The 25,661-nt window shown below is 43.2% G+C and overlaps 2 protein-coding genes across 5 annotated transcripts in view; both read left to right on the top strand.

The window, feature by feature from the left end:
- Positions 1–16,835, top strand: part of LOC135090553 (uncharacterized) — a 250,821-nt gene extending 233,986 nt beyond the window's left edge. For all 3 annotated transcript variants that reach the window (XM_063987406.1, XM_063987404.1, XM_063987405.1), the window contains one exon: positions 16,784–16,835. Coding sequence is in view for 2 of the 3 variants with exons in the window: in XM_063987404.1 (XP_063843474.1) it covers positions 16,784–16,803 (20 nt within the window). In the remaining variant the exon portion in view is untranslated. The remainder of the gene's footprint in view (positions 1–16,783) is intronic.
- LOC135090551 (hydroxyacyl-coenzyme A dehydrogenase, mitochondrial-like) lies at positions 16,791–25,456 on the top strand. 2 transcript variants are annotated; one of them, XM_063987398.1, is made up of 6 exons: positions 16,791–16,974; positions 17,923–18,195; positions 18,746–18,883; positions 24,035–24,197; positions 24,532–24,648; positions 25,043–25,456. In XM_063987398.1, the coding sequence occupies exons 1-6, from the start codon at positions 16,858–16,860 to the stop codon at positions 25,177–25,179; spliced, it is 945 nt and encodes a 314-aa protein (XP_063843468.1). In that variant the 5' UTR covers positions 16,791–16,857; the 3' UTR covers positions 25,180–25,456. The 2 variants fall into 2 exon arrangements, with proteins under 2 accessions (XP_063843468.1, XP_063843469.1); XM_063987399.1 differs by lacking the exons at positions 24,035–24,197; positions 24,532–24,648; positions 25,043–25,456 and adding exons at positions 21,216–21,378; positions 21,670–21,786; positions 22,440–22,984 and having other exon boundaries at positions 16,793–16,974.
- Positions 25,457–25,661: the final 205 nt, after the last annotated feature.

Genomic DNA, 25,661 nt, shown 5'->3' with positions numbered 1-25,661 from the left:
AAAAAATACAGCGACTTTTCTATAAATCTGAAGTCAATATCGGGCAGTAACAGAGAAAACCACCGTTCTGATCCTTATATCTCATCCTTATCCTCAGCCTTATTTTCGTCCTTGTCTCCCAACACAGCGCCAGGAAAAAGCACAGTAACTCTTCCATAAATCTGAAAGACGTCGGGATAGGGACGACTATATTTGGCAGCGTCACGGGGGGCGCGCCACTAAAAACACACTGAATTGGGAGGGCACTGCGCGGGGCCGGCGACCCCCTCCAGGCCGCCGTCACGCCCCTGACTCCTGGGGGAAGCTGCAGCCAACCGTGATGTTATTATTTCTCCCACACGACGCACACTTTCTCTCTCTCTCTCTCTCTCTCTCTCTCTCTCTCTCTCTCTCTCTCTCTCTCTCTCTCTCTCTCTCTCTGGTTTTCTTAACTGATGCTTCCTTCTTAGTGTTCATTTTTCTAGTCGTCTTTAATTTCATTTTTTTTCACTTTGGTTTTCCTAATTAATGTCTCGTGGTTAGTTTTCCCTTCTTAGTGGTATTTTTTTTTTCCATTTTTTGCCACTCGGGTTTTTTTTTTTTTCTAATTGATGCTTCCTGGTTTGTGTTTTCTTTTATTTATTTATTTTTGTTTTTTAGTGTTCATTTTGGCATCAGTATTCGATTGCAATCTTCAGACGCCTCTCTATTCAATGCCTGCCTCCTTGCGCCTCACACACACACACACACACACACACACATAAGCCAGATGTTGTTTTGCTTTGATTTTTTTCTACTTATACGCGTAAAATCGCTATCTTTACACCTTCCTGCTCTTTGTGGCTGCTCTTGATTCCGTTTTCTCTTGATATCGTTTTCTTTCTGCCGTGCGTGCTGTGGAGGCTTGACGAGGCTTCCCCCTAAGGGTTATATTGTTATTTTCCTCAACCAGTGTCCCGCTAGTGAAGTGATGGGCCGCGCCACCCTCCACGCCTGACAGCCCGGGGAAGGGCGACACACCCGCAAAGAATAACCGCATTATCCCGCGGAAGGAAGAGAGGAGGGAGAAAAATGGTGGTGATGGAGGAGAGGAGGAAGCTGGTGATGGATGGCCGCGGCGGGGCAGACGGGAGACTGGCACAACACCAGTTAGGAAAGATGTTATGGCGGTGACTTATCGGGCGTGATCAGATGAGCGTTGGAGGATTTAGCTCCGTTGAAAATGCTAGTAATTCGCTATTCCCTGATTATTTAGCGCCCTGAGATACCTGAGATAAGAGAACAACGACAATTCGATACGCGGACACTTCCATTAGGCCAAGAGAGGAGAAAAAAAACTCGGGGAAGTGATGATTGCGGGGCGAAGTGAGCGGCCATTACTCCGGTGACCAAATGGATCTTGAGAATCAGATAGGGGGCCGCCAGACGCTCGGTAATCATAGGTGGAAGTGATCGCGCCTCTGAGTGTCAAGGTGAGGCAGTTTGTCCCTTACTGGCTGACGTTTTAAGGGAGATTTTGTCACTTTCGTTACTTTTGTCATTCTTGTCCCTTGTCCGTGGCGGAAGCTGTGACTGGCGAGGCTGTAGGCTGATGGAGCTGTTATGAAAGTTTGTATGTGTGTGTGTGTGTGTGTGTGTGCCTGTCTGTCTTACCTAGGCAGTCACATGACCATCACTGCCTCGTTATCTTGAATCCACATGAACAGTAAACAGGACAGTAAATGGAAAGGAGGAGGACATAAGAGACAAGAGTAAAGGAGAGGGGACATGAGTGAAGGAAGATGAGGAGGCGGACATGAGGGGAAAAAGACGACATGAGAGTGAAGAGGAAAGAAGAGGATACCTGAGTGAAGGAGGCTGAGTAAGTGAACAGTAAAGAGAAAGAAGAAGGCGGACATGACAGAGAAAAGGAAAGAAGAGGTGACATGAATGAAGGAAGATGAACAGGAAAAAAAAAGACGAGGACATGAAAGTAAAGAGGAGAGAAATGGATACTCGTACATGCGTGAAGTAAGTAAACAGTAAAGAGAAAGGAGAAGAAGGAGGAGAAGGAGGACATGAGAGAGAGGTAGGACTGGGAGAAGGAGAAAGAGAAGAAGTGGACGGCGTTTATCCCAAGAGTGAAGCGAGCAAACCAGCACTTGGCGTTAAGTTTATCTACATTAAACATTGGCTGTGGTTTGTGGTGAGCTTTCTGTCTGTTGTTAAGTCATTATGGTAACGCCAACCGCCATTACCTCACCCCCAGGCCCCCATCAACCCCCCAGTAACCTCCCAACAACCCCAGTGAGTCCCAAATGTTATCACTATGATGACAATGGCCCCAGATGACAGGTATTAATAGAGTTACCTGTGACGTACTTTATCATAACGGGTCTTGACAGTTCACACAGTAGAAATTTCCCAATGAACCCAAATTGCTCTCTTTCTAAAACTTCCCTGCTCAAGTGTTCCTCCGGCCAGCGAAACTCAGCACCCGGTGATTAGTGACGTGCTCCTGCGGGGGATACGAACCTGTGCACTTAGTTTACAAGCTGGAGTGAGAACTGGAATGTCTTTATATGCAGTAATGTCCAGATTCAGTACAGGTAAAGTCACACAGACAAGGGAGGTAGATAGAAAGGTGATGTGTTTATCCACCTTTGCTCTTCTGATTTGGTCTTCCTTACCCAACTTGAGAACGTAAGAGCTTAAGAAAATGTCCAGCTTCAGTACAAGCAAAGTCACACAGACAAGGGAGGTAGATAGAAAGGTGATGTGTTTATTCACCTTTTCTCTACTAGTATTTTCTTCCTTAGCCAACTTTGGGACATAAGAAAATAAGAAAATGTTTTAATAAATATACATACTAAAGCAACAGCCCCGTACAGGTAAAGCCACTCTACTAGTATTTTCTTCCTTAACCAACTTTGGGACATCAGAAAATAAGAGAATGTTTTAATAAATATACATACTAAAGCAACAGTCCCGTACAGATAAGGCCACACACCTGCAGAAGGAAGATAGGTAGAAAGGTAATGTGTTTGTTAATCCGTCCACTAGATATTGTTTTCCTCAATTACCTGTGACTTAAGAAGATAAGAAAATAAGGGAACGAAGGTGCATGGACAGGTGATTCGTGCTTATCAACCCTTCCTCTAGATATTACTTTCCCTAAGCAACTTTAGAATATAAGGGAAGCTGCAAAGAGGAATCAGGCCTACACGTGGCAGTCTCTGTATAAATCATGTTATTTCCACCTATCATCTTTATTCATAATCACCTTTAAACACTTATTCTTGCACCACACTCTCTTAAATACTTCTACAGCCAAAAGATATTCATAAAATTCATCCACTTTCTCTTTGTGACCATAATTACTGAGTTGTGTGAAGTTTGTGAAGTTTGGGAGAGAGAAACGAAGAGAATATATTTTTCTATTGTTCTGAATGTTGCCAGAGGATGTCCATGAAAACGAAACAATCAAACTACACAAGAACTTCAACAAAAACTTCTCACTCACCAGTATCACAAGGTCCTAAGCCTTGAATCTGACAGTCTACTAAAACACTGCAACTTTGGCCTCGCACAGCACGACATAAAATAAACAAGTTTTTTTTTTTCTCTCTCTCTCTTTCAATTCCGAACCCAGAGTTTTCACGGCGTTTTCATGACCACAAACGGAATTATTAACGAAACGTCTTCCTCAGTCACCTCTGGGCAGTCTTAGAAGGTAAAGAGCGTCGGGACTGAGTAAATAATGTACACTACAACCTTCTCTCATGAAACTTTCAAACCAGCACGTTGGATAAAGAAACCTTGAGGTGAATTAAGAAACTAGACCTCTTTTTTACTTCCAAAGTATTCCTCAGCCACTTCTGGGCACCCTTGGAAGGTAAAGAGCGTCGGGACCGAGTAAATAATGTACACTACCATCTTCCCTCATAAAACTTTCAAACCAGAGCGTTGGATAAAGAAACCTTTGCTATGGATTAAGAAACCAGACTTTTTTTTTTTACTTCCAGTGTATTCGTCAGTCACTTCTGGAAGGTAAAGAGTGTCAGGACCAAGTAAATAATATATATCACTACCTTCTCTTAGTAAACTTTCATACCAACTCGACGGAAAAAAAAAAAAAAAACTTGGTGTGAATGAAGAAACTAGATTTTTTTCCCACTTCATTCTTCTTCCTCAGTCACTCCCGAACACCCTTAGAAAATTAAGAGGCAGAATCAAGACCAAGTAAATAATAAAACTCCCATACCAGCGCTGCACAGAAATATACGTGTGAACGAGTGAGGAAAACAAAACATCCAAGGCGAAGATACCGTGACCTGTGGGATGAGTTAGGAGACCAAAGCAGCGGAAGCACCTCAGTACGTGACGCTGGGCAGAGAGAAAACAGAAGAAATACAACTCTCCGGTTTCTCTGACCCATAAGGCAAAGTCCAAATTGAAAGGCAGCGAGAAATGAACAATGATATACACGTCGTTGGTGGAGATGACACACCTCTTCGCCTGGCCTGCCTCGCGTGCCTGCCTCGTATTACCGTTTTTGTGCCGCTGGGAGACGCAAATGCCCCAAGAGGCGAGGTGTTAGCTGGTCATTTGTTAGCAAGGGAACGACTGGTGTTAACGCTTCCCCCACGACACCCGACACCCTTCTAACACCAGCCAGCGCACCCATCACCCACAGTTATTAATGAGCGCCTAATTAAGACAGAATACGTAATGAGTGGTAAGCTTCCCCAGGTGAATGCACAAGTGAAGATAAAGTGTCCAGGTGTGTTTTCAGGTGATATGGGCAGGAGTGCGTGTTTGTGTGTATGTGTGTATGTGGTAACTCAGGTGTTTTTCCTCGGGTGTGGTTAGGTTAGGACCTTACCTGGGAAATTAGGTGAAGTATGCATAGGAAAGAAATATCTGTTTTTTTTTTTGTTTTTTTTTCTCTATGTTTCTCTCTCTCTCTCTCTCTCTCTCTCTCTCTCTCTCTCTCTCTCTCTCTCTCTCTCTCTCTCTCTCTCTCTCTCTCTCTCTCAGCATGCCAGCCCTCAGCACAGCCGCCATAACTTAAGCTACAAGGAAAAAAAGACTTAGGGTATTTCACGTCTTGCGGAGATTTAAGGCACATCCATCTCCTCCATCGGTTTCAATTTTCCAGCGCAAGTTGTCATAAATAATAATTAATCACTGGCCGCCGTAGCGAGATGCGTCAGAACTCTCACATTTACCTGATTTATGTGGCGAGAACACTGGGTTTGGTCGATCCCGGACACGGCCAGGCAGGGAAGGCGCGGCCCCCCCTGACCCGACCCTGCCTGGTTGACCCTCCCACCTGCCCACCTCAGACCCCCCTGCCCCCTGTCGTCCTCCCTGCCACCTCCCTGCTGAAGATGTCTCGACTCCTCCGGCAGGGTAAGACTCAGCAGTGTTCGAGGCAGTTCATTCAATCCTATTCCTTTCTGACAGTCGTTTGTCCATCTAGTCGTTTGTGCCTCCCTGCCATTGTGTCTGGTATAAGGCTTAGCAGATTTCACGGTTGTCATTTCACTCGGTCCTGTTCATTTTCCTGCCTTCCTGGTCCTCATTTATTCATCTATTCCGCTGTGAGATCATTAGTCACTCTGCTGTCCTTTGTCACCGCCGTGGATGCTTCACTCCTCCAGTAAGTGAAGTTACAAGGTCCGTCTCTTTCTCTTTCTCCAAGTCTTCCTCGCGTCCCTGTCCAGCCCTCGTCCCCAGCAGGGTCTGAGGGCCTTACTGCTGCAGCTCCACTCAGGCAGGCTAACGTGCGGCCTAATGGCAGGGGTTTTAAGTTATTTATCGCGGAGGAGGTGCGTGTGAGTACCGGGTTGCTGCGAGTTTTCCAAAAGTTGGGTGTGAGTGAGAGAAGATTGCGTGCCCGAGGACAGTGCGGCCACCTGCCAATTATACTTCACAGGTACACCTCCAAATTATTACTTGTTGGATGACATTTCGTCCCGTAAATAACGCCGGAATTGGTTACTTTATGATCACGCCCTGTGAGGAGCACCTGCCACGGGAGACGGGGAACCGGACACTGGCGGAGGAGGTGACGAGGGAAGGGGGGACACAAGCATGAACTGAGAGTAGTGGAAGGAAAGACAGAGGAACAGCCTGACGAAGACCTGAAGGATTCCTGTGCATTGTGTGGGTGTATGTTGGGTGTAGGCGTCATGGGGAAGAGGAGGACGTGATAATATGATAGGACTGTTAAAGGAAGAAAGGGAGGAACAGCCTGACGAAGAGGTGGCGGATTCCTGTGCACTGTGTGGGTATATGAAGGGTGTAGGCGTTATGGAGAGAATATAGGGAAGGAGAGGACGTGGCAAGGATGTGACAGGAATGGTAGAGGAAGGGAGAAAGGGAGGAGCAGCCTGACGAAGACTCAAAACCATCCATTCCTCAGCTTTTCTCACTCATTTGCCTTCCCCAACAGCAAACTCCTTCAAATTCTCCCCACTCACAACACTACAAATCTAATCCCCACAGAAACACACCAACACACACTCACACACACACACACATACACACACACACACAGACACACACACACACACACACACCTCCCCTTCTTCCCCTACTACAGAAGCGCCACTGGTCTCTATCCTCTCATACTACATTACAACGCCCCTCCTACACTCCCGGCTCCTCCTTTACCATAGTGGCGTGCGGCTGGGTAGTCAAACGTGTCCATATCTATATTATCTGTGACGACCTCGGGACTCTGTCATTATTGGTCACTTAATATCTACTTGTGCAGGTGTCCCCCTTTATGTGTGTGTGTGTGTGTGTGTGTGTGTGTGATAGAGGCTTTGGTCTGTAGTGTAAGCTGTCTACACACACACACACACACACACACACACACACAGAGAGAGAGAGAGAGAGAGAGAGAGAGAGAGAGAGAGAGAGAGAGAGAGAGAGAGAGAGAGAGCACCTTTTCTTTATTTACTAACACCGTTTATCAACCTCACCATCGCTGCTCTTGTTGTCCTCTGTGTTCCCTTTATCACAGTTTAGCTCAGGGTTAGAGAGAGAGAGAGGCTAGAGAGGCTGGTCTGCCTAACCGGGGTGAAGGAGGAGGAGGAGGAGGAGGAAGCAAATCAGGTTTCAGTCGAGTATATAAAAACTTATTCTCAACATTATTTACGTTGATTTATTCAAGAGGAGATCAGGTTACAATTTTTTTTCTCTCTCTCTTTCTTTTTTTGCATTCAGAGCGCATCAAGGTCGAGTTTCCGTGTGTTTTGTTTATTGATATGAGCGATAATTCCAGTGTTAGTAGCCAGCGTGCCTCTCACTCTCCCTTCGCTTACGATCTGTTCTGTGTTGTGTTATCCTTATGCTATGAAGGGAAGGGGAAAAAAATAACCTTGTATCGTTTATAGCTTTAGAAAATGTTAACTCGTTGGAACTGACATGTAAATCACCTGAAGTCCTTGAATCAAAATAGTCCTACTTATTTATATTAATGGAGCTGTATCAATTGTGTGTGTGTGTGTGTGTGTGTGTGTGTGTGTACGTGTGTAAGTGTGAGTCAGCTGTGTGACTAATGCCTTGCTTATTTTAGATCCCTTCACGGTGACTTAAAATTTACATAATTCATACTGCGACACACACACACACACACACACACACACACACACACACACACACACACACACACGCACGCAAGCCGCCCTCGCACTTCAACTTACAGAATGAAATTGCCTTTATTAGTCTTCCTGGGCTGTGTGTTGTGTTCACCGCAGCCACAGGAAGCTTGCACGAGCCTTCCCTCCCCTGTGCTTCTCCCGCGCTGTAAAGGTTGCCAAGCCTTATAAAGTCCCGCTGAACTGTCTCGAGGAAAGGGAGTGGAGGGGAGAGAGAAATATTCACTCCTGGGCTGTCTTGTGGGTGGAAGTGGAGAGGGAGTGGAAAGGAATTGAGGATGAATCTTTTGTCTTTTATCTTCTATCTTGTATTCACTGACATAGACGCTGGTTACTTTTCAGGTGAGAAGTATTGTGGGTTTTTAAGCAAATTTATGTGTTTTCTTCTTCATATCCATGTTTCGTTGCTTTTAAACGCGCAATGCTTCTTGAAATGTTTGTCTTATGCTGAAAGGAAGAGTAGACGCACTATATCTTCTCTCCATTAACACATAAAGTGGGGTTAAGTTTCAAGTGAGAGTTGTAAGTTTTAAGCAAATGTTTTTTTTTTTTTTTCATGTTCAGTGCAGTGCCTCTTGAAATATTGTTTTTGTACTGATAACTTCTGACTTCTAATCGTAACTGTACTGGCCCCGTCTATAATTACAAACATTTCACTTGACTTCAAACTACCTCTGCTGTCTGCCTCCATTGTCTCAGCCTGACCCTCAGCGTGAAATACGAAATGCAAGGCCCTGAAGAACGTAAACACTGTACTTCCATCGTGTTTGTATGATTAAAAAAGAAAAAATATACACGACTTCAAATTTTATCGCTGCTGTTTATCTTCATTGCTTTGCACTGAGCCTTTGCGTGAGATACAAAATGCAAGGCCCTGAAGAACGTAAACACTGTACCTACCACCATGTTTGAAAGGCGTGCTTGACTTTCCGTGCCTACCGCTGCTGTTTGTCTCCGCCTCACCTCGACCCTCCTCCCTCTCGTCCCTCACCCGATACCCAAGACTCCACGCAATATTGGTAATTCATTAGTATCATCTCAAATAAGACTTCACTTTTTAATGGCGGTGGACCCTTTTTAATGAACTACTGACATGTGATAGTCGCAAAAAAGAGGATACCTACCCCGCGGAACCCCACCCCCAGCCCTGATACCTGCCTACTTTTTCCTCCGACTTTTTTCCCTCACCCCTTCACGAACCAATAAAAGAGAAAGCCCGAGAGAGAGAATGAGAGAGAGGGCGGGAATTAACACAGGGCGGAGTGACTGAAGGGAGTGAGAGAGGGAGAGTAGGGAAGCGGAAAGACAGGGAGGAGTGACTCATTATCTCATTGGCAAACAGGAATAGCGCCGTGGGGAGTCCGTCGCGTCCTTTCGGGGGTAAAATGATTATAAGTTTTCGCTTCGTTCGCTGATGCTGTATCAAGTTTATCGCATTAATGAAGATCGCCATTAAAATCTCTCCCCTTGGTTTGGGTTTCGCTGTAACCTATTAGCGTGATTTTCTGAGACTGTGGGTGAAAGAGCTACCAGGGCGAGGCGTAGGGGAGAGGCAGGGAGAGGCTCTTACCTGTATACCTGTAGATAATGACTTCAGGTGGACAAGACTTGCATAATATATTTTTCCTTACCTGCCGATGCTACCTGCTACCTGTGCGCCGCGTCTAATGACTGAAATGATTAGAACTGAACTGGTGATTTCCTTGAGACGTCCTGGATCTGAAGGAATATGTCTCTTCTCACCCCTAAACCCTTAAAAACCCTTAAAATATCCTTGTAACACTTGCTTCTGCATCTTATCTTACTTTTTTCATCCATTTTTCCTTCCCTTTTTGCTACGCTGTCCATGTTTTGGCTTACAATGTTATTCCTCCTCCCCCTCCTCCTCCTCCTCCTCCTCCTCCAAGGGCCGCGGGGGAGAAATATTAAGCCGCCTCGACCTTTAGCCTCTAAGGGTGAGGGAGCAAAGGGGTGCAAAGGGAGGAGGCGCCCATAACTCCTAATAAGGGCATCTCTCTCTCTCTCTCTCTCTCTCTCTCTCTCTCTCTCTCTCTCTCTCTCTCTCTCTCTCTCTCTCTCTCTCTCTCTCGCTCCCTCTCTCCCTTTACCCTTACATTAACCCTTTCAGCTTCCCCTTTCACCTTGTCCATTCCCATTCAATCATTTTTTTTCTTATTCCTTTCTATCTCTCCTCTCATCTCTTCACTCATCCCTTTCTCTTCTCCCTTTCTATCTCTTTCCTCACCCTCTCTATTCTTCCTTTCTGTCTTTTTCATCACCTCTTTATTCAGCTCTTTCTCTCTTCTCGTTCTGCCTCTTCTCTCACTTCTCATTCATTCCTTTCTCTATTCCCTTCTTCTTTCTCCTTTTCTATCTCTTCCTTCATTTATCCATCTTTTATACCTTTCTGTCTCTTCCCATCTCCTCATTCACCCCTTTCCCTTCCCCCTTTCTATATCTTTCCTCACCTTTGTCTCAGTCCCTCATCTTCCTTCATCCTCCCTTCTTCCTTCACCCCTGCTGTCTTCCCTCACCCTCCTCGTCGTCGCCTTCTTCAGTTACTCCCTACAGAAGCCACGTCTTGCCTATGTGAGGCTTCCATCCTTGGGAGCTGAAGGGTTGGAGACTCCTACGGCCTCTGTGACTAAGACCACTCACGACTACACGAGTAAATTATAAAGAAGTGCTCTAGATTGTCACTATGTCTGGGGTTACTGTTTTAGTCAATGTGGAAAGTGCTTACGTGAGGTGAAGGAAGGGTTAATTTTGCATTTTTTCTTTTTTTGTTTGTTTTCGAGGTTTAATGGGGAATTTGTGATGTGGGGAGGTGTTTAGATCAAGATTAGGAAAGGATTAGTCTGTGCCTTGATTTTGTTTGTTTGTTTGTTTGTTTGTTTGTTTTCAGTTACCTTCGTTTAGGGATTTTTAGCAATAACTTTTTTTTTTTGTGTATGTTTACCTGGTGACTCGTGTGTAAATAATAATGATGATGAAAGGATTAATCGTAATTATTTTTTCTACTTCAGTTTCGTTCATCTAAGTTTTGTTTTCTATTTGGTTTGTGCCACTGGTTTTATTTTCCACTTACCTCACAACACAAAGACGAAGACCATAAAAGACACAGGCGAATCCATTACCCCATTGACTTGAAGCATCAGTGAGACTTCCCTTGCCTCACACATTCCCTCACAACACATGACGATACAAGAACCATAAAGGAAGACTCAGGCGAACATACCAACCTTCACTTCCTCCGTTAACACTCACTGGGACTTTTCTCGGCCCTCATAAACATCTCCTTCATTCGCACCATTCCCTCACAACACATGATACAAGAACTATAAGGGAAGACTCTGGTAAACCTATCAACCCTCACAGTCAGTAACAGCAGGAGACGCGGTGAAGTAGCCTCGGAGAATTACAAGAGGAGTAAATGGCGAGGTTTATGAGTCAGAAAAATGAGAGGTTTGTCCAATGTAAGGTGTAATTACTTGACCACTGGCTGAGCGGGCGCCACGGAGCCTATGGTTAGCCAGGCCCCGGCAGGAAATGTTTAGTGAAATGTACTGAGAGCTCCGGGCGACGTACGCGGCCTGGCTGGATTCCTTAAGATGTGATTATGAACATGGAGTAGTGGAGGTGGTGATGGTGGTGGTGGTGATGGTGGTGGTGGTGGTAGTGGTGGTGGTGGTGAAGAGGAGGAGAAAAAAAGAAGAAAAATAAGGAAAAAAAAAGAAAAAGGAAGAGAAGAAGGATGCAAGAGGAGAAAGAGGAAATGAGGCCGAGATTAAAAGACTACACACACACACACACACACACACACACACTCATCACCATCCCCATCACAACCACTACCATACCATTTCCTCCCCATCACCACCATCATCATCAACATTTCTGCTCTCTATCTTCCCAAGTCCACTCACTGTTCAAATCCCAGCCACTGCAAGTACACGTGGGCAAGTCTGTCAGCGGGAGAGTACTTAGGGTAACACGGGAGTGACCTGTCGACACCTGGCGGGAGAAACAAGTAACGTGCAGGTGAGGCAGTGTGTTACAAGGCCAGGTAAAGGCTATCAAGGCAGGCTACAAGGCTACAAGGCAGGTAAGGTTATCAAGGCTAGGTAATATTTTCTTTGTATTATCATTGATAGATTACAATTACTCTTGGAAATTCAGTACTTATTTTAAATTTGAAAGTCCACCAGGAAGGAAGCTCACCACATTTTTTTTTTTTCGTTATATTAAGGAAGTCGCCGTTTGATAATGATGGAAAATAACGATAAAAATTGAAATATTTAGTGTAAGTTGTTTTATTTCTCCTCGTTAACAGAATAGGATTAAGATTGAAGATGCCCTTTGGAAATGTTTCGTTGCAGCTTTATGCTTCGCTTGTAAGAGGGAAAATAAAATCATATATTATTATTATATCCTGCTCTTGAGTTTATCCAAATAGTTTCCCACGTATTTTGGATGCAAATCCTCATACAATTTATCCGTAATGCGCCCAGGCTGTTGTTCACTCCGTTATCCTAATCTGGTCTCGTTTTCGTCATCTCGTAAAGTTCAGTTGTATACGCGCCGTTCAAATGTAGGCAGACTTATTTACATGAAGTTCAGTGGCCAATATGAGAACCGCTTATGTTCCTTGGGTTAACAAATGTTGATCTGAAGTTATTTGTGCGCCCGGCAAGCCTCTTTTCTCCTCTGTTATAAGGTGCTTATTTACATTTGAAAGCAGGCGATGATTGGGTAGTTGAGTCTCGCGCAGCCGGAAAGCGCCATCACACAGCTATTTCGTGCCGATAAAACTGTGGAAATCCGGGACCCGCTGCCGCTGAGGTTTGCGCCGCGCCATCATCGTCTCCCCGCCAAACTGCGCTGCGCTATTTTGCTGGGAAAAGTACAGTATTTTCTTTTTCTTGTCTTTTCTTTTTTCTTTTTTTTTTCTTTTTAGAGAGTTTTAGTGAATAGAAAATTTGTATATATTTCAAACCAATTTTTTTCTGCCACTTCTTCCTCTTCCTCCTCCTTCCCCTCCTTCTCTTTTTATTATTATTATTATTATTATTATTATTATTATTATTATTATTAGTCATTATCATTATTCTCCCAGCCTCTGTCAGCTTGCGTAGAAAAGTGCAATACGTATTTTTCTAAGAGTTTTAGTGAATCAAAAACTTATAACTATTTCAAAATAACTTTTTTCCCATTTCTTTTTCTTCTTCTTGTTCTTCTTTTTGTTCTTCTTCTTCTTCTTCGTCATCTTCCCCCAGCCTCCGTCAGTCAACTTGCGTTAAAACAAGTGCTTATAACTCTCATCATTTCCTCGGATCATATTTACACTACAAGACGAAAGCGGACGTGATTCTTCCACTGCCCTCCCTCTCCCCTCTTTCCCCGCACCCTTCCCTGCGCCGCCACACCCCAGCCGGCCCCCAGGCGCCCCGGGGTGTGGCCAGATTGCCCTGGTGTGTCGGCTCGGGTGTCGGGAGGGAGGATGTGAGAGGTGACCACAGGGGTATCTTGCCTATTAGGTTACCTGCGTGTCTTCTTACCTGTCTGCGCTCTGCTGGTTCCTGCCCCCCGATGACGCCCTCCTCTTCTCCTCCTACTCCTGTTTTCCTGCGCTCCCTCCCGCCCACACGCCCACGAACGCGCGTCATCTCCTCCCACTCACACGCCCATCCTTGTCACGTTTGTTGTGAAAACTGTTTTTTGCAGTGGTGTTAGAGAGAGAGGGAGAGAAGGAGGAGGCAAGAAAGAGACAAAAACGTGATTTAATTGAACATAAATGCATAAGAACGTAAGGGAAGCTGCAAGAAGAGCCATCAAGCCTACACGTGGCAGTCCCTCTTCAACTTAGTGCATTCAAACTTTCCTTCTCTTTTAGCGTAAGGCAGATTATGAGGAACGCCCCTCGAGTTATCACTTAAACAGGCATCAGACTTCCAAAAACACAGGTAGCCTATCTCACACACACACACTGACACGCACACACGCACACAACCGGTTCACTTTGCGGTAATGTTCACACACGCACACTCACACAGGCAGACGAACACGCACAGTAGTATCGCGTAGTGTATTGCGTGTAAAGCTCTTCCATTTCACCTTCAGGAGAGTAACACTTAGTCTCTCCCACCGGTAATATGCATCCCCGCCCGGCTCCTCTTCCCCGCACACTCAAGTAGCTGAAAATCGTAAGTCCTACCTGTGTTATGCGCGAGATGAGTTTGTTCACCTGTAATGGACTCTCTCTCTCTCTCTCTCTCTCTCTCTCTCTCTCTCTCTCTCTCTCTCTCTCTCTCTCTCTCTCTCTCTCTCTCTCTCTCGGCAGCATCCTCAGGTCTTCCCCCGGCGTGAGAGAGAAACAGGGCCTCTCAGGTGCTCCCCTTGGACGCGTTCCCACGACCCAGCCTCCGCTCCTCGTCACCCACGCGCGGCAGGTGCATACGCTAGCGATTGGGTTCACTTTGATTAGAATTTGATCTCAATTAATCAGTGTTGGCCCGAGGCAGGGTAGGATGACAGGCTCCCTTACTCTCTTTCCCTCCTGCCTTCCTCTTCTCTTTCCTTTCCCTACTTTTTCTCCATTCCTCATCCTTTCTCTCCCTTCTGTCTTCCTCTTCTTTCCTTCCCCCTTTTTATCCTGTTTCTCTTCCTTTCTCTCCCTCCTGCCTTCCTCCTTTTCTTTCTTCTCCCCTTTTAATCCTGCTCCTCATTCTTACTCTCCCTCTTGTCTTCCTCCTTCTCTTTCTTCTCCCCTTTTCTCATTTTCTTCCTATCTCTCTCCCTCTTCCTATGTCCTGCTATTTCTCCTTCCCTTTTTCTCCCTTATTCCTCCTCTTCTCTCCCTCTTCCTCCCTCCTGTTCTTTCATCTCCCGTTTTTTTTTCTCTCCCTTTCTTCTCTTTCTTTCTTTCTCGCTCTTCCTCCATCCTCCTATTTCTCTTCGCCTTTTTTTTCTCTCTCCTCTTCCTCCTCTCTCTCTCCCTCTTCCTCTTCAGTCTTTTTTCCTTTTTTCTTCTCATATCCTTTCCTCCATCCTCTGTTCCTCTCCTGATCACTGTGTCAATATCAAATTCCTCAGGGTAACTGCAAAAGTCCTGCTCGTTTGAATCAACACAGTTTCTGGTTCTCGAATATACTTCATCTGTGTTTCTTTCTTCCGCTTGTTTAGGTGATGCGAAAAATAGCCGGACAAAATGGCCATCAGGAAGCCTGGAATCAGAACTTGTCGTAATGTGATTTGCTGGCGACGTTAAGTTAGTTTTTGTTAGTCCTGCGTGCTTCTCAGCGGAGGCAACATGGCTGGACGTGGCGTGTCTTCCCGAGTTTCCTGTCCGCTTTAATAAATCATTCAGCGTGACAATGCGTTTCATAGGGTTTGTTTTCCTTTTTCGTTTTCTTTTTTTTTTCTTTTTTTTCTTGTTTTTTTTTTTTTCCATGCGCATGTCGCAATTCATCTTTCATTCATATGTTTTCGTTTATAGTTTACCAGAGTGTTGGATTCCTTGTGATGCGTTTGTATTTATCCAGATCCTTGTTTACAGGTGATGTTAATGCGGTTATGTAAAACACGTTAACATTTTACATTATTTTACCAAGGAAATTGTGCCATCTATCTTTATTTCCTTGACATCACATTATATTTTCCACCGTTTCTTCTATAATACATCAAATGGCGTCATGCATTATTCAGTTTATATAACATACGGTACAGGAGGGAAATAAGCACTCACTCCACTAACATTATAACATCCTTCCACACAAATGCATATAAACCACCGCATCCCATAACTCACACTGCTAAACTTGTGATAGTTCTACCTCAAATGACGGGCTTTCATATCTGACCATCTTTGTTTACGTCAGTTTCCCGCGCGAGCTTATGGCGACTCAACCAACACGGCGCGGAAGACGAGCAGTAAAAAAATAATTGAGTAATGTACGTACGTAACACATGGCCATGATTATTGCATGGTTATCCTTAGTGTGGCGGAAGTGGAAGCAGCAACAGTGTTTGCTAGTGGATGACGGAGCAGGTGTGTGTGTGTGTGTGTGGGTGTGTGTGGGTGGGTGGGTGGAGCAGGTGAATGTTAGGGACCAATGAACGTCGTGCTCTTGCAAATGTGTTTTGTAACTGCAATTGTTGTCTTCATTACAGTACAAGAACAACATACGAGGAAGAGAATAGTGTTGAGTTGCACCATATGTGTGAAAAAATGGATAAAATAAAAATGTCTTGCAAATGGGTTTTAAAATAGCAGTTGTTGCCTTCATTAGAGTACATCAACAGCATATGAAGGAGAGAGTAATGTCGAGTTGCGCCATATGCGTAAGAATAAGTAAATAAATAAGTGTCTTTTACCGTAGTACATAAACTGACAGCAACATATTTATTTTTATTTTACAAGGATGTCTGATTTCAAGGTGTATAAAGAGACTAGTTGAAAATCTTCTTTCTCTCCACATTCCACATCTTTCCAACATCCAAGTGGAGTCAATGTTTCTCAGAACTCTCCTTTAGATCTGGTCTTAAACACCTTCCTCCAACATTATCATTTCTTTTAGTTTTTATTTATTTAATTATTTATTTATTTATTTGTTTATTTATTTTATTATATATATATATATATATATATATATATATATATATATATATATATATATATATATATATATATATATATATATATATATATATATATATATATATATATATATATATATATATATATATATATATTTTTTTTTTTTTTTTTTTTTTTTTTTTTTTTTTTTTACTCCCCACATTGATATGAAGATAGCAGTTCCGGCAAAGCATTATCAGCATTCATGTGAAGATTTCTGACCGTAGGTTTAGTGGGTTTCAATGTGATTTGCCAGCCTGTGTCGGAGGACCGCATTTTACCATAGTCTACTATTGAGCACCCTGCGTTTTCTATTGTGGTAGTATGGAAGATTCCATTCTCTCTGCCATCTCTCCTCTCTCTCTCTCTCTCTCTCTCTCTCTCTCTCAAACTTACATTTATTTGATGATTAATAAATAAGCAGAAATGTAAACACAAACACTTTACTTTAAAACCCTAAATGAGCTAACGAGGACATCAAATCACCTGTAACAAAGACTTAAAAACACCACCAAAGATCAAGACACCATCACCTAACGGCCACAAGAGGAAGAGGAACTCACCAGAGGACAGGCAGAATAGAAACTTGCCATGGCTTTCTTCACCCACCTCACCCGGCGCTCATTGGCCCAGTCAGCTGCCATGGCCAACGCTATCAAGAACGTGACGGTGATTGGAAGTGGCCTCATGGGAGCAGGTATTGCCCAGGTGAGATGGGAGGAGTAATTAAGAAATACGTAGATGAAGAAAAGCCGGTCGTTTACGTGTAATCAGTGGCCAAGTTTCCGTATCTAAGATCAATGACCCTTCTATTACGTTATGAGAACTAAAGGCTTACATGACGGGGCTTTTTTTTATGTTTGCGTTGTATTCGTAATGGTTAGGGTGTTGTAAGAGTAGTGTTGGGCGGTTAGTGAAGAGGGGCTGTTGCTAGGTAGTGGGAGGCGCGGCCAGGCTTATTATTCTTAGCCCCTGGACTTGTTAGATACTATTTGGGCTTCAAGCGCTCTCTCTCTCTCTCTCTCTCTCTCTCTCTCTCTCTCTCTCTCTCTCTCTCTCTCTCTCTCTCTCTCTCTCTCTCTCTCTCTCTCTCTCTCATTGAAATTGTTACGTTTTCATTAAATTTCCAAAGATCAGTGCGGTGTGTTTAATGAGGTTGATTAGGAGGTTCACGGAATATTCTGTAAACGTGTCAAAATCTCCTCCAATGTTTTGATAATGGAAGCACTCAGTTTTAAATAGTTAAACTTAAATGTCTGCCATAATAGTATTATTTGTATCATGTTCCTCTGTTTGTTCTTTGATGGTAACAAAAAACATTGGTATCTGGAAATATGCCTCCCAAACAGGTTAATATTTATGATTTGCCCCTGAAGTGTCACATAGTAGTAATAGTAATAGTTGTAGTAGCAGTAGTAGTAATTTTATTAATCACAGGTACATAAGTTATTTCATGATGCTTGCTTAAGATCTTGAAAGGTACATGATATAAAAGAAATACTACAAAAACAAATACTGCAATACACAAACATTACCAATAGGAAATAAATGCAGTCCAAAAATGAACACAAGCATACATTCATTTAGTTAATGTAGCAAGCACCACAAATACACCACATTCTGTACCACCACAAGAGTGTCCTGTGTCCCTGGCAGGTGGCAGCACAGACGGGCCACTCGGTCACCATGGTGGACATTGACCCAGTGGCCGTGGGGAAGGCCGAGAAAAGGATTGCTGACTCTATCTCCCGCGTGGCCAAGAAGAAGTTCGGGGAGGGAGACGAGGCCACCAAGTTCGTCAGCGAGTCACTGAGTCGCCTGAGGACCTCCACTGATGCCGTGGCCTCTGTCGAGTCAGCCGACCTGGTGGTGGAGGCCATTGTGGAGAACCTGAAGACCAAGAAGGAACTGTTCTCTAAGCTTGACAATGTGAGTGTTTGGAATTCTTTATTTGACTTATCTTACTTTAGTTCCCTTTGAAACTACACTCCCTGACATGTCCCTTCTCACTGTCTGGGTCTCATTAGCTTCTTTCTTTTATTTTACTTATTTTCATTTGACTTATTGTATTTTACTCATTCTGTGTGGATGGCAGGAGTGCTTTCTCTTCTCTGTCAGGGCCCAGGAGGCTGAAAGAGTGGTGTGAATGAGTGTGAATGTGAAAGTTGTGTGCCTTGTCTTGGCTACCCTCTTTTTCTTTGGGGAAACAGCCTTGGTATGTTTGTATTTATGTATGCATGTATGTTGAATTATCTCATGTAATCTTCAGTCACCCGGGCCAGATTATTATGGCATTATTAAGATACTCAAGTGTGTTATAAGGATAAATAAACAGTTTAAAACCTCTACAGAATTGTGATATACTGATATACACATTCTCTTTTAGACTGCAATATATTAAAGTGTTATGAAGGTACTGGTGTGTGTTTTAAGGATGAATGTATAGTTTATAACCTCTGATAAACACACACTCTTCCAGGCTGCTCCTGCTCACACAATATTTGCATCCAACACCTCCTCCATACCCATTGCAAAAATTGCCGAAGCAACCAACCGTCTGGATCGCTTTGGTGGCCTGCACTTCTTCAACCCTGTGCCTGTCATGAAGCTACTGGAGGTAGGTACATTACTTGGAGCAACTACTTAACCTCCACTGAAGCCCTTAACTCGGTAGGAAGACAAGGTGTAATTCCAAACACTGTCTGCCTATGGTTATAACAAGTGGAACACAAGAAAAATTCTCAGGATCAGTAATTAGAGCAGAATAAGAAATAGCAGGTTTAGGCTTGAAAAATTTAGGCTCAAGAAAGAGGTAAGAAGGGATTGATTCTCAAATAGAGTGGTAAATGAATAGAACAGACTCAGTAATCAGGTTGTTAGTGATGAATCATCAGGGAGCTGTAAAAGATTAGACAATGTATGGATAGGGATGATAGGTGGAAATAGGTAGGGATCTTTCACTTGGGTACTGCCTCATATAGGCCTGATGGCTTCTTGCAGCTTATCTTATTTTCTTATGCTATTATATAATTCCCTGTGAGACAAATGGTGTTAGTTGATATGTGTGGAAATAATGTAGTTTTATTGGTATATTTATTAGATCTAGCTGAAGTCATAGATTTTTAAGTTATCTCTTTCACATAAATCCCTATAACCAGTATCACTGCCTGTAATTCTTTGTGAGCTAATGTGTTATGTGGTGCTGTTGGTACATGCTCACCCTGTATGATTCTGCTATGCACTTGTGATATTGTAATGTTGATGCCTCACTCCCTCCAGGAATGTCCCTAAAGGGAGTGACCAGGATAGAAGAAATTCTGCCTCGTATGTCATTCACTTATTGCTTCCATGGATGCACTTACTATTTGCACGAACACGCTTAACTTGATTGCACCTAATCTGAAACTGCTTTGTACATTTGTCATAATCCTCCATCTTACCTTTAAGGTAAGGCAGTACACCAAACATTTCAAACTTTAAGTGACCTTTCAATAAATCTTGATGTCACTATTCACTTTACTTTAGCAGGGCTTCATCAACCAACTCAGGTCATTCAGTAACACATAACACATTTACATTTAAAGACACACATATATAATCACATAAAAGAATAATGAAATATAACATTGAAATATTAGCACTACATGCAAAGTGCCAAAAAGATAAATCACTCATTAAAATTCAGTATTATATTAACACATGGAAATACATGGAGACCACAGTATACTGAAACATAAAATATATGGAGACCACAGTATACTGAAACATAAAATATATGGAGACCACAGTATACTGAAACAACATAATAAATCGAGACACACAAGGCACTTAGGAAAAATCTTCTAAGTATTACTTACGACCAAGATGAGACAGGGAACGACTGGGAGCTTCATGGTGCTGTCGAGTGTGAGCACCTTTCAGAAACTTGTAATAGTCCACTCGTTCTCTGCTTCACCTTATATTAAATTTTGACGATGTCAGCATTGACCTACTTACATTGCTACCTACTACTACATAAGGAGTTATCCTTTAAGGTTTAAAATCTAACTAGTTAGTACACTCATCTCTTCCTTCACTTCACACGATCACCAGGATGCTTATACTTCACTGTAGGTTCATAAGAAACATGTCTCGGTGGGAGTCTGTTGTTAACCACCTTTACCACCCTTCTAGCTCATGCATTACTGAGGCTAATAGTGGGTCACTGTTTTGTGAGGTCAACGACTTGCATAGGCTGTAAAGTAACTTGATCACAAGATTGATTACAAATAGGACAGGTACATTAACTACATGGCCTTTGTCATCTTTACTCAGCGCTCGAGTGCCTTGGCATCAGGGCAGGCACTGTCCTGTTCATGACCAGGAGTGATGCGGCCTCACAAGGGGTCACGTCAGTGGCCTCAGAGGCAGTGCTCTAGGCCTGGATGCCTTGGGTACGACACACCCTTGGTTACGACACACCCGACACCCACTCAGCTATGACACACCTTCGGCTATGACACAGCCTTGGCTACAACACACCCTTGGCTACGACACACCCTTGGTTGCGACACACCCAACACACCCTTGGCTGCGACACATTTCTTGTCACCGCCATCCTCTCCCTCAGCATGCAAATCTTTTAACACACCAGAACATAAGCAGAACCCATTAAAGAACTAAGCTAATGCCTCCATAAAGCCTGCTTTCCAGCTTTTTCATTTTGATATGAATTAAACATTTGCATGTATTGGCTTAACTTGAAGAACGAAGGTGCCTTTTAACTCGGCACTCATAAAGTTTTGCATGCTTTTTGTAACTGAAGAACAAGAAGCTAACATTTCAAAGCTTAGGTAAGTTTACTAATCACAATTTTGTTCTAAAACTGGATGAGTGTGGTAATATCACCAGAATGGATATAGTACCTCAACAGCAGCAGGCTTTAGTGAAACAAACACCCTCTGCTTCAGGTGGTGCGCATTCCTGAGACCTCCAGCGACACCTATGATGCCATGACAGCTTGGGGGAAGGCCATGGGCAAGGTGACAGTGGAGTGCAAGGACACGCCAGGCTTCATTGTCAACCGCCTCCTGGTGCCCTTCATGTTTGAGGCTGTCAGGATGGTGGAGCGAGGTGCAGCTCTCTTGTACTGTTTGGAGTGTTCCTTAGTACCTCTATTCCCAGTTCTCTCCCTCTCTCTTAATTTGTAGACTTCCTAGCATGAGTGCTTAATGGAGGTACTCCCAGACTACATCTATCAAAGCACTTGACTTGAGTGTTCCTTGATGCCTCTGTTCTCTGCTTTCTGCTTTCCTTCTCTAAGTTCTTTGTAGATCTGCTTACTTGAATATTCTTTGGAGATACTTTCACAACAAACTACATCACTGAAACACATGTAATGGCTACAACATTCATTCATTCCAGGGGAAGCAAGTCCAAAAGATGTTGACACAGCCATGAAGCTAGGAGCCGGTCACCCCATGGGACCGTTTGAGCTGATGGACTATGTTGGCCTGGACACTGGCAAGTTCATCATTGACGGTGAGTAGTAAGGGACAAGTGTGTGGCAGTTGCACCGTTACATAACTTGTGATTATGGGAGAATTTCATGCCACTTGTCACACGTGACCATGTAAAGTGCTATTCAGTAGTAGTCTGTTCTGATGAGTAATGAGTGATGAGTTTGGTAATTACAACATTAAAAAGTATGATTTGGGATGAATTCCACATTTCACTGAAGTCATTATACATGATTACCCATATAAAATATCATTCAGTAGTCTGTTCTGGTGAGTTAATGTGGCATGAGATCCAGTGTCAGTGAACCAGTCTTTTGCAGTCTATAGACTGTTCATGTCTTGATTTCCTGTTCAGCAGCTTTGATTGGGATGTGTTACAAGGGCATTATCATTGGGAAAAAACATCCACAAGAACCTAACCTTTTACAAGACAAAGAATTTCAAAGTATCAGCTGAGGATTGGAGGATGAGTAAGATGGAGTATGAGGACGAGTAAGAAATGGCACTGCAGGAAGTTTGTTACCACAGGAAGCAAATCTTAATGAAATATGACATAGCTGAGAATTTTATCATGGTCGTCGTCCTTGTCGAGTGTCAAGAGGACATTTCAGTTTACATGTGAATAGATAAGTTAACTGTTTATTGTCTCACTTCAGTGAGTATTTGCACCTCCAGGTTGGCACAAGGATTACCCAGACGTGGAAATCTTCTCTCCCTCTCCACTGCTGGAAAAGTTGGTGTCTGAGGGTAAGCATGGTGTTAAGAGCGGGGAAGGCTTCTACAAGTACAAGAAATAGTGACCTGCTCAATTTTACCTAAAATGGGAATCATCATGTAAGTACTACAGGTTTCAAGTGGCTTCTTTTATTTAGCACTCAGTATTGCATAAATGTATCATTTGTTAGAGAATTATTAAAAATGTCACTAAAGAGAATCATTTGCATATTGATTTTTTGTACTGACTTAGGGTAGTGTCCTCTCTGCTAGAGTATACCTTCTTGCCTTGTGTCACAGTGAAAGGTGCTGTGTTTGATGCTGAAATTAGTGTGAATAAACACTGTGTTAGCAAATATATATGAACAGTATGTAAAGGTCAATCAGCTCCATTGGAGTTGGAAACTATCAATGCAATTAAACTAAGAGGGTAAGGTTCATCTCCAGATTGCTGACTTAACAAGATTTATAATTATGTATTGCATCTGAATAAAGATATATTTTGCTAGGGTCCTTTAATATGCCCTTTCCGTTTCTTGTCTGGATATACCAGATTTGCTACACACTCCACATGTAAGTATGTGCTGGCTGTGTAGCCAGTCATTTGTTGCAGTATTGGTAAAATGCATCAGGTAACATTACTCTTTGTGATCAAGCATCATGGCAGTTCAGGGACCGGCATCTCAGTGGGCCTTCTTTTCCTTTGGCCGATGGCCCTCCTACATAAGATTAGAAAACAGAGTACCACCACTTATCTCATGAGAATGAGCTGAATGTAAGGCTGTATGCTAACAGAACCTGGCCAGTCATTGGCATTGTTCATGTGCTGAAATTGACAGAAAAGGATGATTAGATACACGTGTAGCACATCACTGAGCAACGTGGGGGAGGGGAATCAGACAGCAAACTGAGGGGGAGGATGAGAACTGAGTGTACTGTTTGGTTCTCGGAAAAGGAAAACTGAGGTAGTTCATCTTGAGATGGCAGGGAGTGAGCAGGTGAAAGAAATTAAAGATCTGAATGTAACTAATGGAGCTTTTGGAGGAAAACCAAAGAAGAGCTGGAATGAAGTGGTCCAGAGATACATCAGTAATCTGTACCTGTGCAGGGAGGCTGTCAGAGACTGTGTGGCTCAGCCTGCCACCATTAAATGAGCAAGGCAAGCATGTTATGACAGGGAAGGTGACCAAGATCCCCTCTCCTTTATTTTCATTCCATCAGTGAAATGAGATGTGACGTATTGTTCACTTGGCTACCTCTCCTGGCAAATTCCAACCTGGTTTATAGACAGATACATAGGTCAGAGATCCAGCTTTGTTGTTCTTAATCATTCTGCATCCAATCTACACATACCAAGCCAACGTCTCTCCTGAAGGGAGTTGGCTGAGGCAAGACTAACGCTAACTCTCACTAATACACCCATATGCATTTCCCAAGATTCAAATCACACCTTACTTTTCATGCCACTAGAGGACTGTGGCAAAGACATCAAGAGATTCACAAATGTTCAGATCCTCAGGAATTTCATATTAAATTATTTACTTATATCTTCCCAGGTTATAAAGACTTCTGAGACTTCCCAAGCTACTGCAGACGCAATAACAGCCTGGGGAAAGGCCATGGGGAAGGCCATTGTGCACTGCAAGGACACGCCAGGATTCATTGTTAACCGTGTCTTTGTTCCATACCTGCTGTCCTGCATCAGGCTGCTGGATGAAGGTACCGTGGCATCCTGGCAACATGATGCATTTTAGGTCTTATCCTCTAGTGTGGGATGATCCTTTTGACCTTTTGGGGCAGACGCTCTGTAGGGATTTTTTTTTTTTTTCCAATCTTTGTTGCCCTTGACCAGAGCCCTTCTTACATGAAGAAATTAATAAATAAGAAATAAAGAAAGATACATTCAGTGTTCCGTTGAATGAAGGAGTACATAGAGTGAATGAGATTAGAGAGGCAATCACTAGTGTCAAGTGAAGGGCAGATAGAAAAGTGAATACATCTTTGCAGGTTTCCTCGTGCAAATCTCATCATAATCCTTGGCTGGGTGTTTCAGAGGTCGCCACCAGAGCGGATATTGACTTGGCCATCAAGCTTGGTCTTGAATATCCAATGGGACCCCTGGAGCTGCTGGATTACCTTGGCATTGACACCATATACAATATTTGTAAAGGTAAGTGAATGTGTATTTGTACTTTTCCGTTACTGAAATGGAACTTTGGGCCCATTCATTCATCTTAGGTCTATTAATTACTTGGATTATTTAGGTGCTTGTTATCGAAGTAATTAACTTATATAAGAACTTAAATGAAGCTGCTTTAGTGATTGTTATTGAAGTATTAATTTTTGAATAACAACTTACTGGACTGCAGAAGACTCCTAACCAAGTTCTGTATTTTCCCCTCCTTATGATATGTATTTTTAAACTGTATATTGTGTTGCCCTTGGCCAGTGCCCTTCTTGCATAAAAAAAGAAAAAAAAAAGGCAGTTCCAGAGAGACTCGTGAATACATGTTATTTGGTTAGCATGGTGTTGATGGTGGTGGTGGGTCATGGCGTTTCCTCAGAGTGGCGTGAGGCCTACCCAGACATGCCAGAGTTCCAGATCCCGCCGTTGCTGGAGAGAATGATCTCCGAGGGAAGGTTTGGCAAAAAGATTGGCAAGGGATTCTATGATTATAAAGACCAAGTTGTGTTCGGATAAGAATGTTTGCATGCAACAAATTTAAAAGTGCAGTTTGGGCAGGTTTTCTTTGATTTGCACCTCACTGTAAGCACGGTTCCTTTGCATGTGTAGTTTGTGGTGCAGACGTTGGAGTTTTGTTCATAAGCTGTATAGCGTAACATTTATTACTTCTGCAAGTGTAGCCTATCATATACTAGATGCTGTTGGGTTCTGTATACACAAAACTATAATGGCATGATATTTGTAACCTTGTGTGCTGGATTGATATCAAATAAAACGTAAGCTATCATACGTACTACGGAGTTTGTTTGCGTAGAATACCACCGATAACTCGCCATCACTCAGCCTGTACATACTGACCGCAACTCATAGGCCAGACAATAATTGTGGGCTGCTCATGGCGTGCTGCAATGAGAGTAACTGGTGTTAGTCACGTTTAGTGTGTTGGTGGCTCTGACATGAGGCACTATTTGCTCTGTTATGTACCGCATGTTGATTAA

This window comes from Scylla paramamosain, chromosome 35, assembly GCF_035594125.1.
Source record: "Scylla paramamosain isolate STU-SP2022 chromosome 35, ASM3559412v1, whole genome shotgun sequence".
Classification (NCBI taxonomy): domain Eukaryota; kingdom Metazoa; phylum Arthropoda; class Malacostraca; order Decapoda; family Portunidae; genus Scylla; species Scylla paramamosain.
Note: the sequence above shows the minus strand (reverse complement) of the source record. Positions and strands in the feature narration are given on the sequence as shown.

Excerpts from the sequence above, each read along its gene's own strand:
- LOC135090551 (XM_063987398.1), top strand. The coding sequence starts at position 16,858 with ATGGCTTTCTTCACCCACCTCACCCGGCGCTCATTGGCCCAGTCAGCT. Across the intron at positions 18,884-24,034 it reads CTGTCATGAAGCTACTGGAG|GTTATAAAGACTTCTGAGAC; the intron begins GTAGGTACATTA and ends ATATCTTCCCAG. Across the intron at positions 24,198-24,531 it reads CATCAGGCTGCTGGATGAAG|AGGTCGCCACCAGAGCGGAT; the intron begins GTACCGTGGCAT and ends TGGGTGTTTCAG.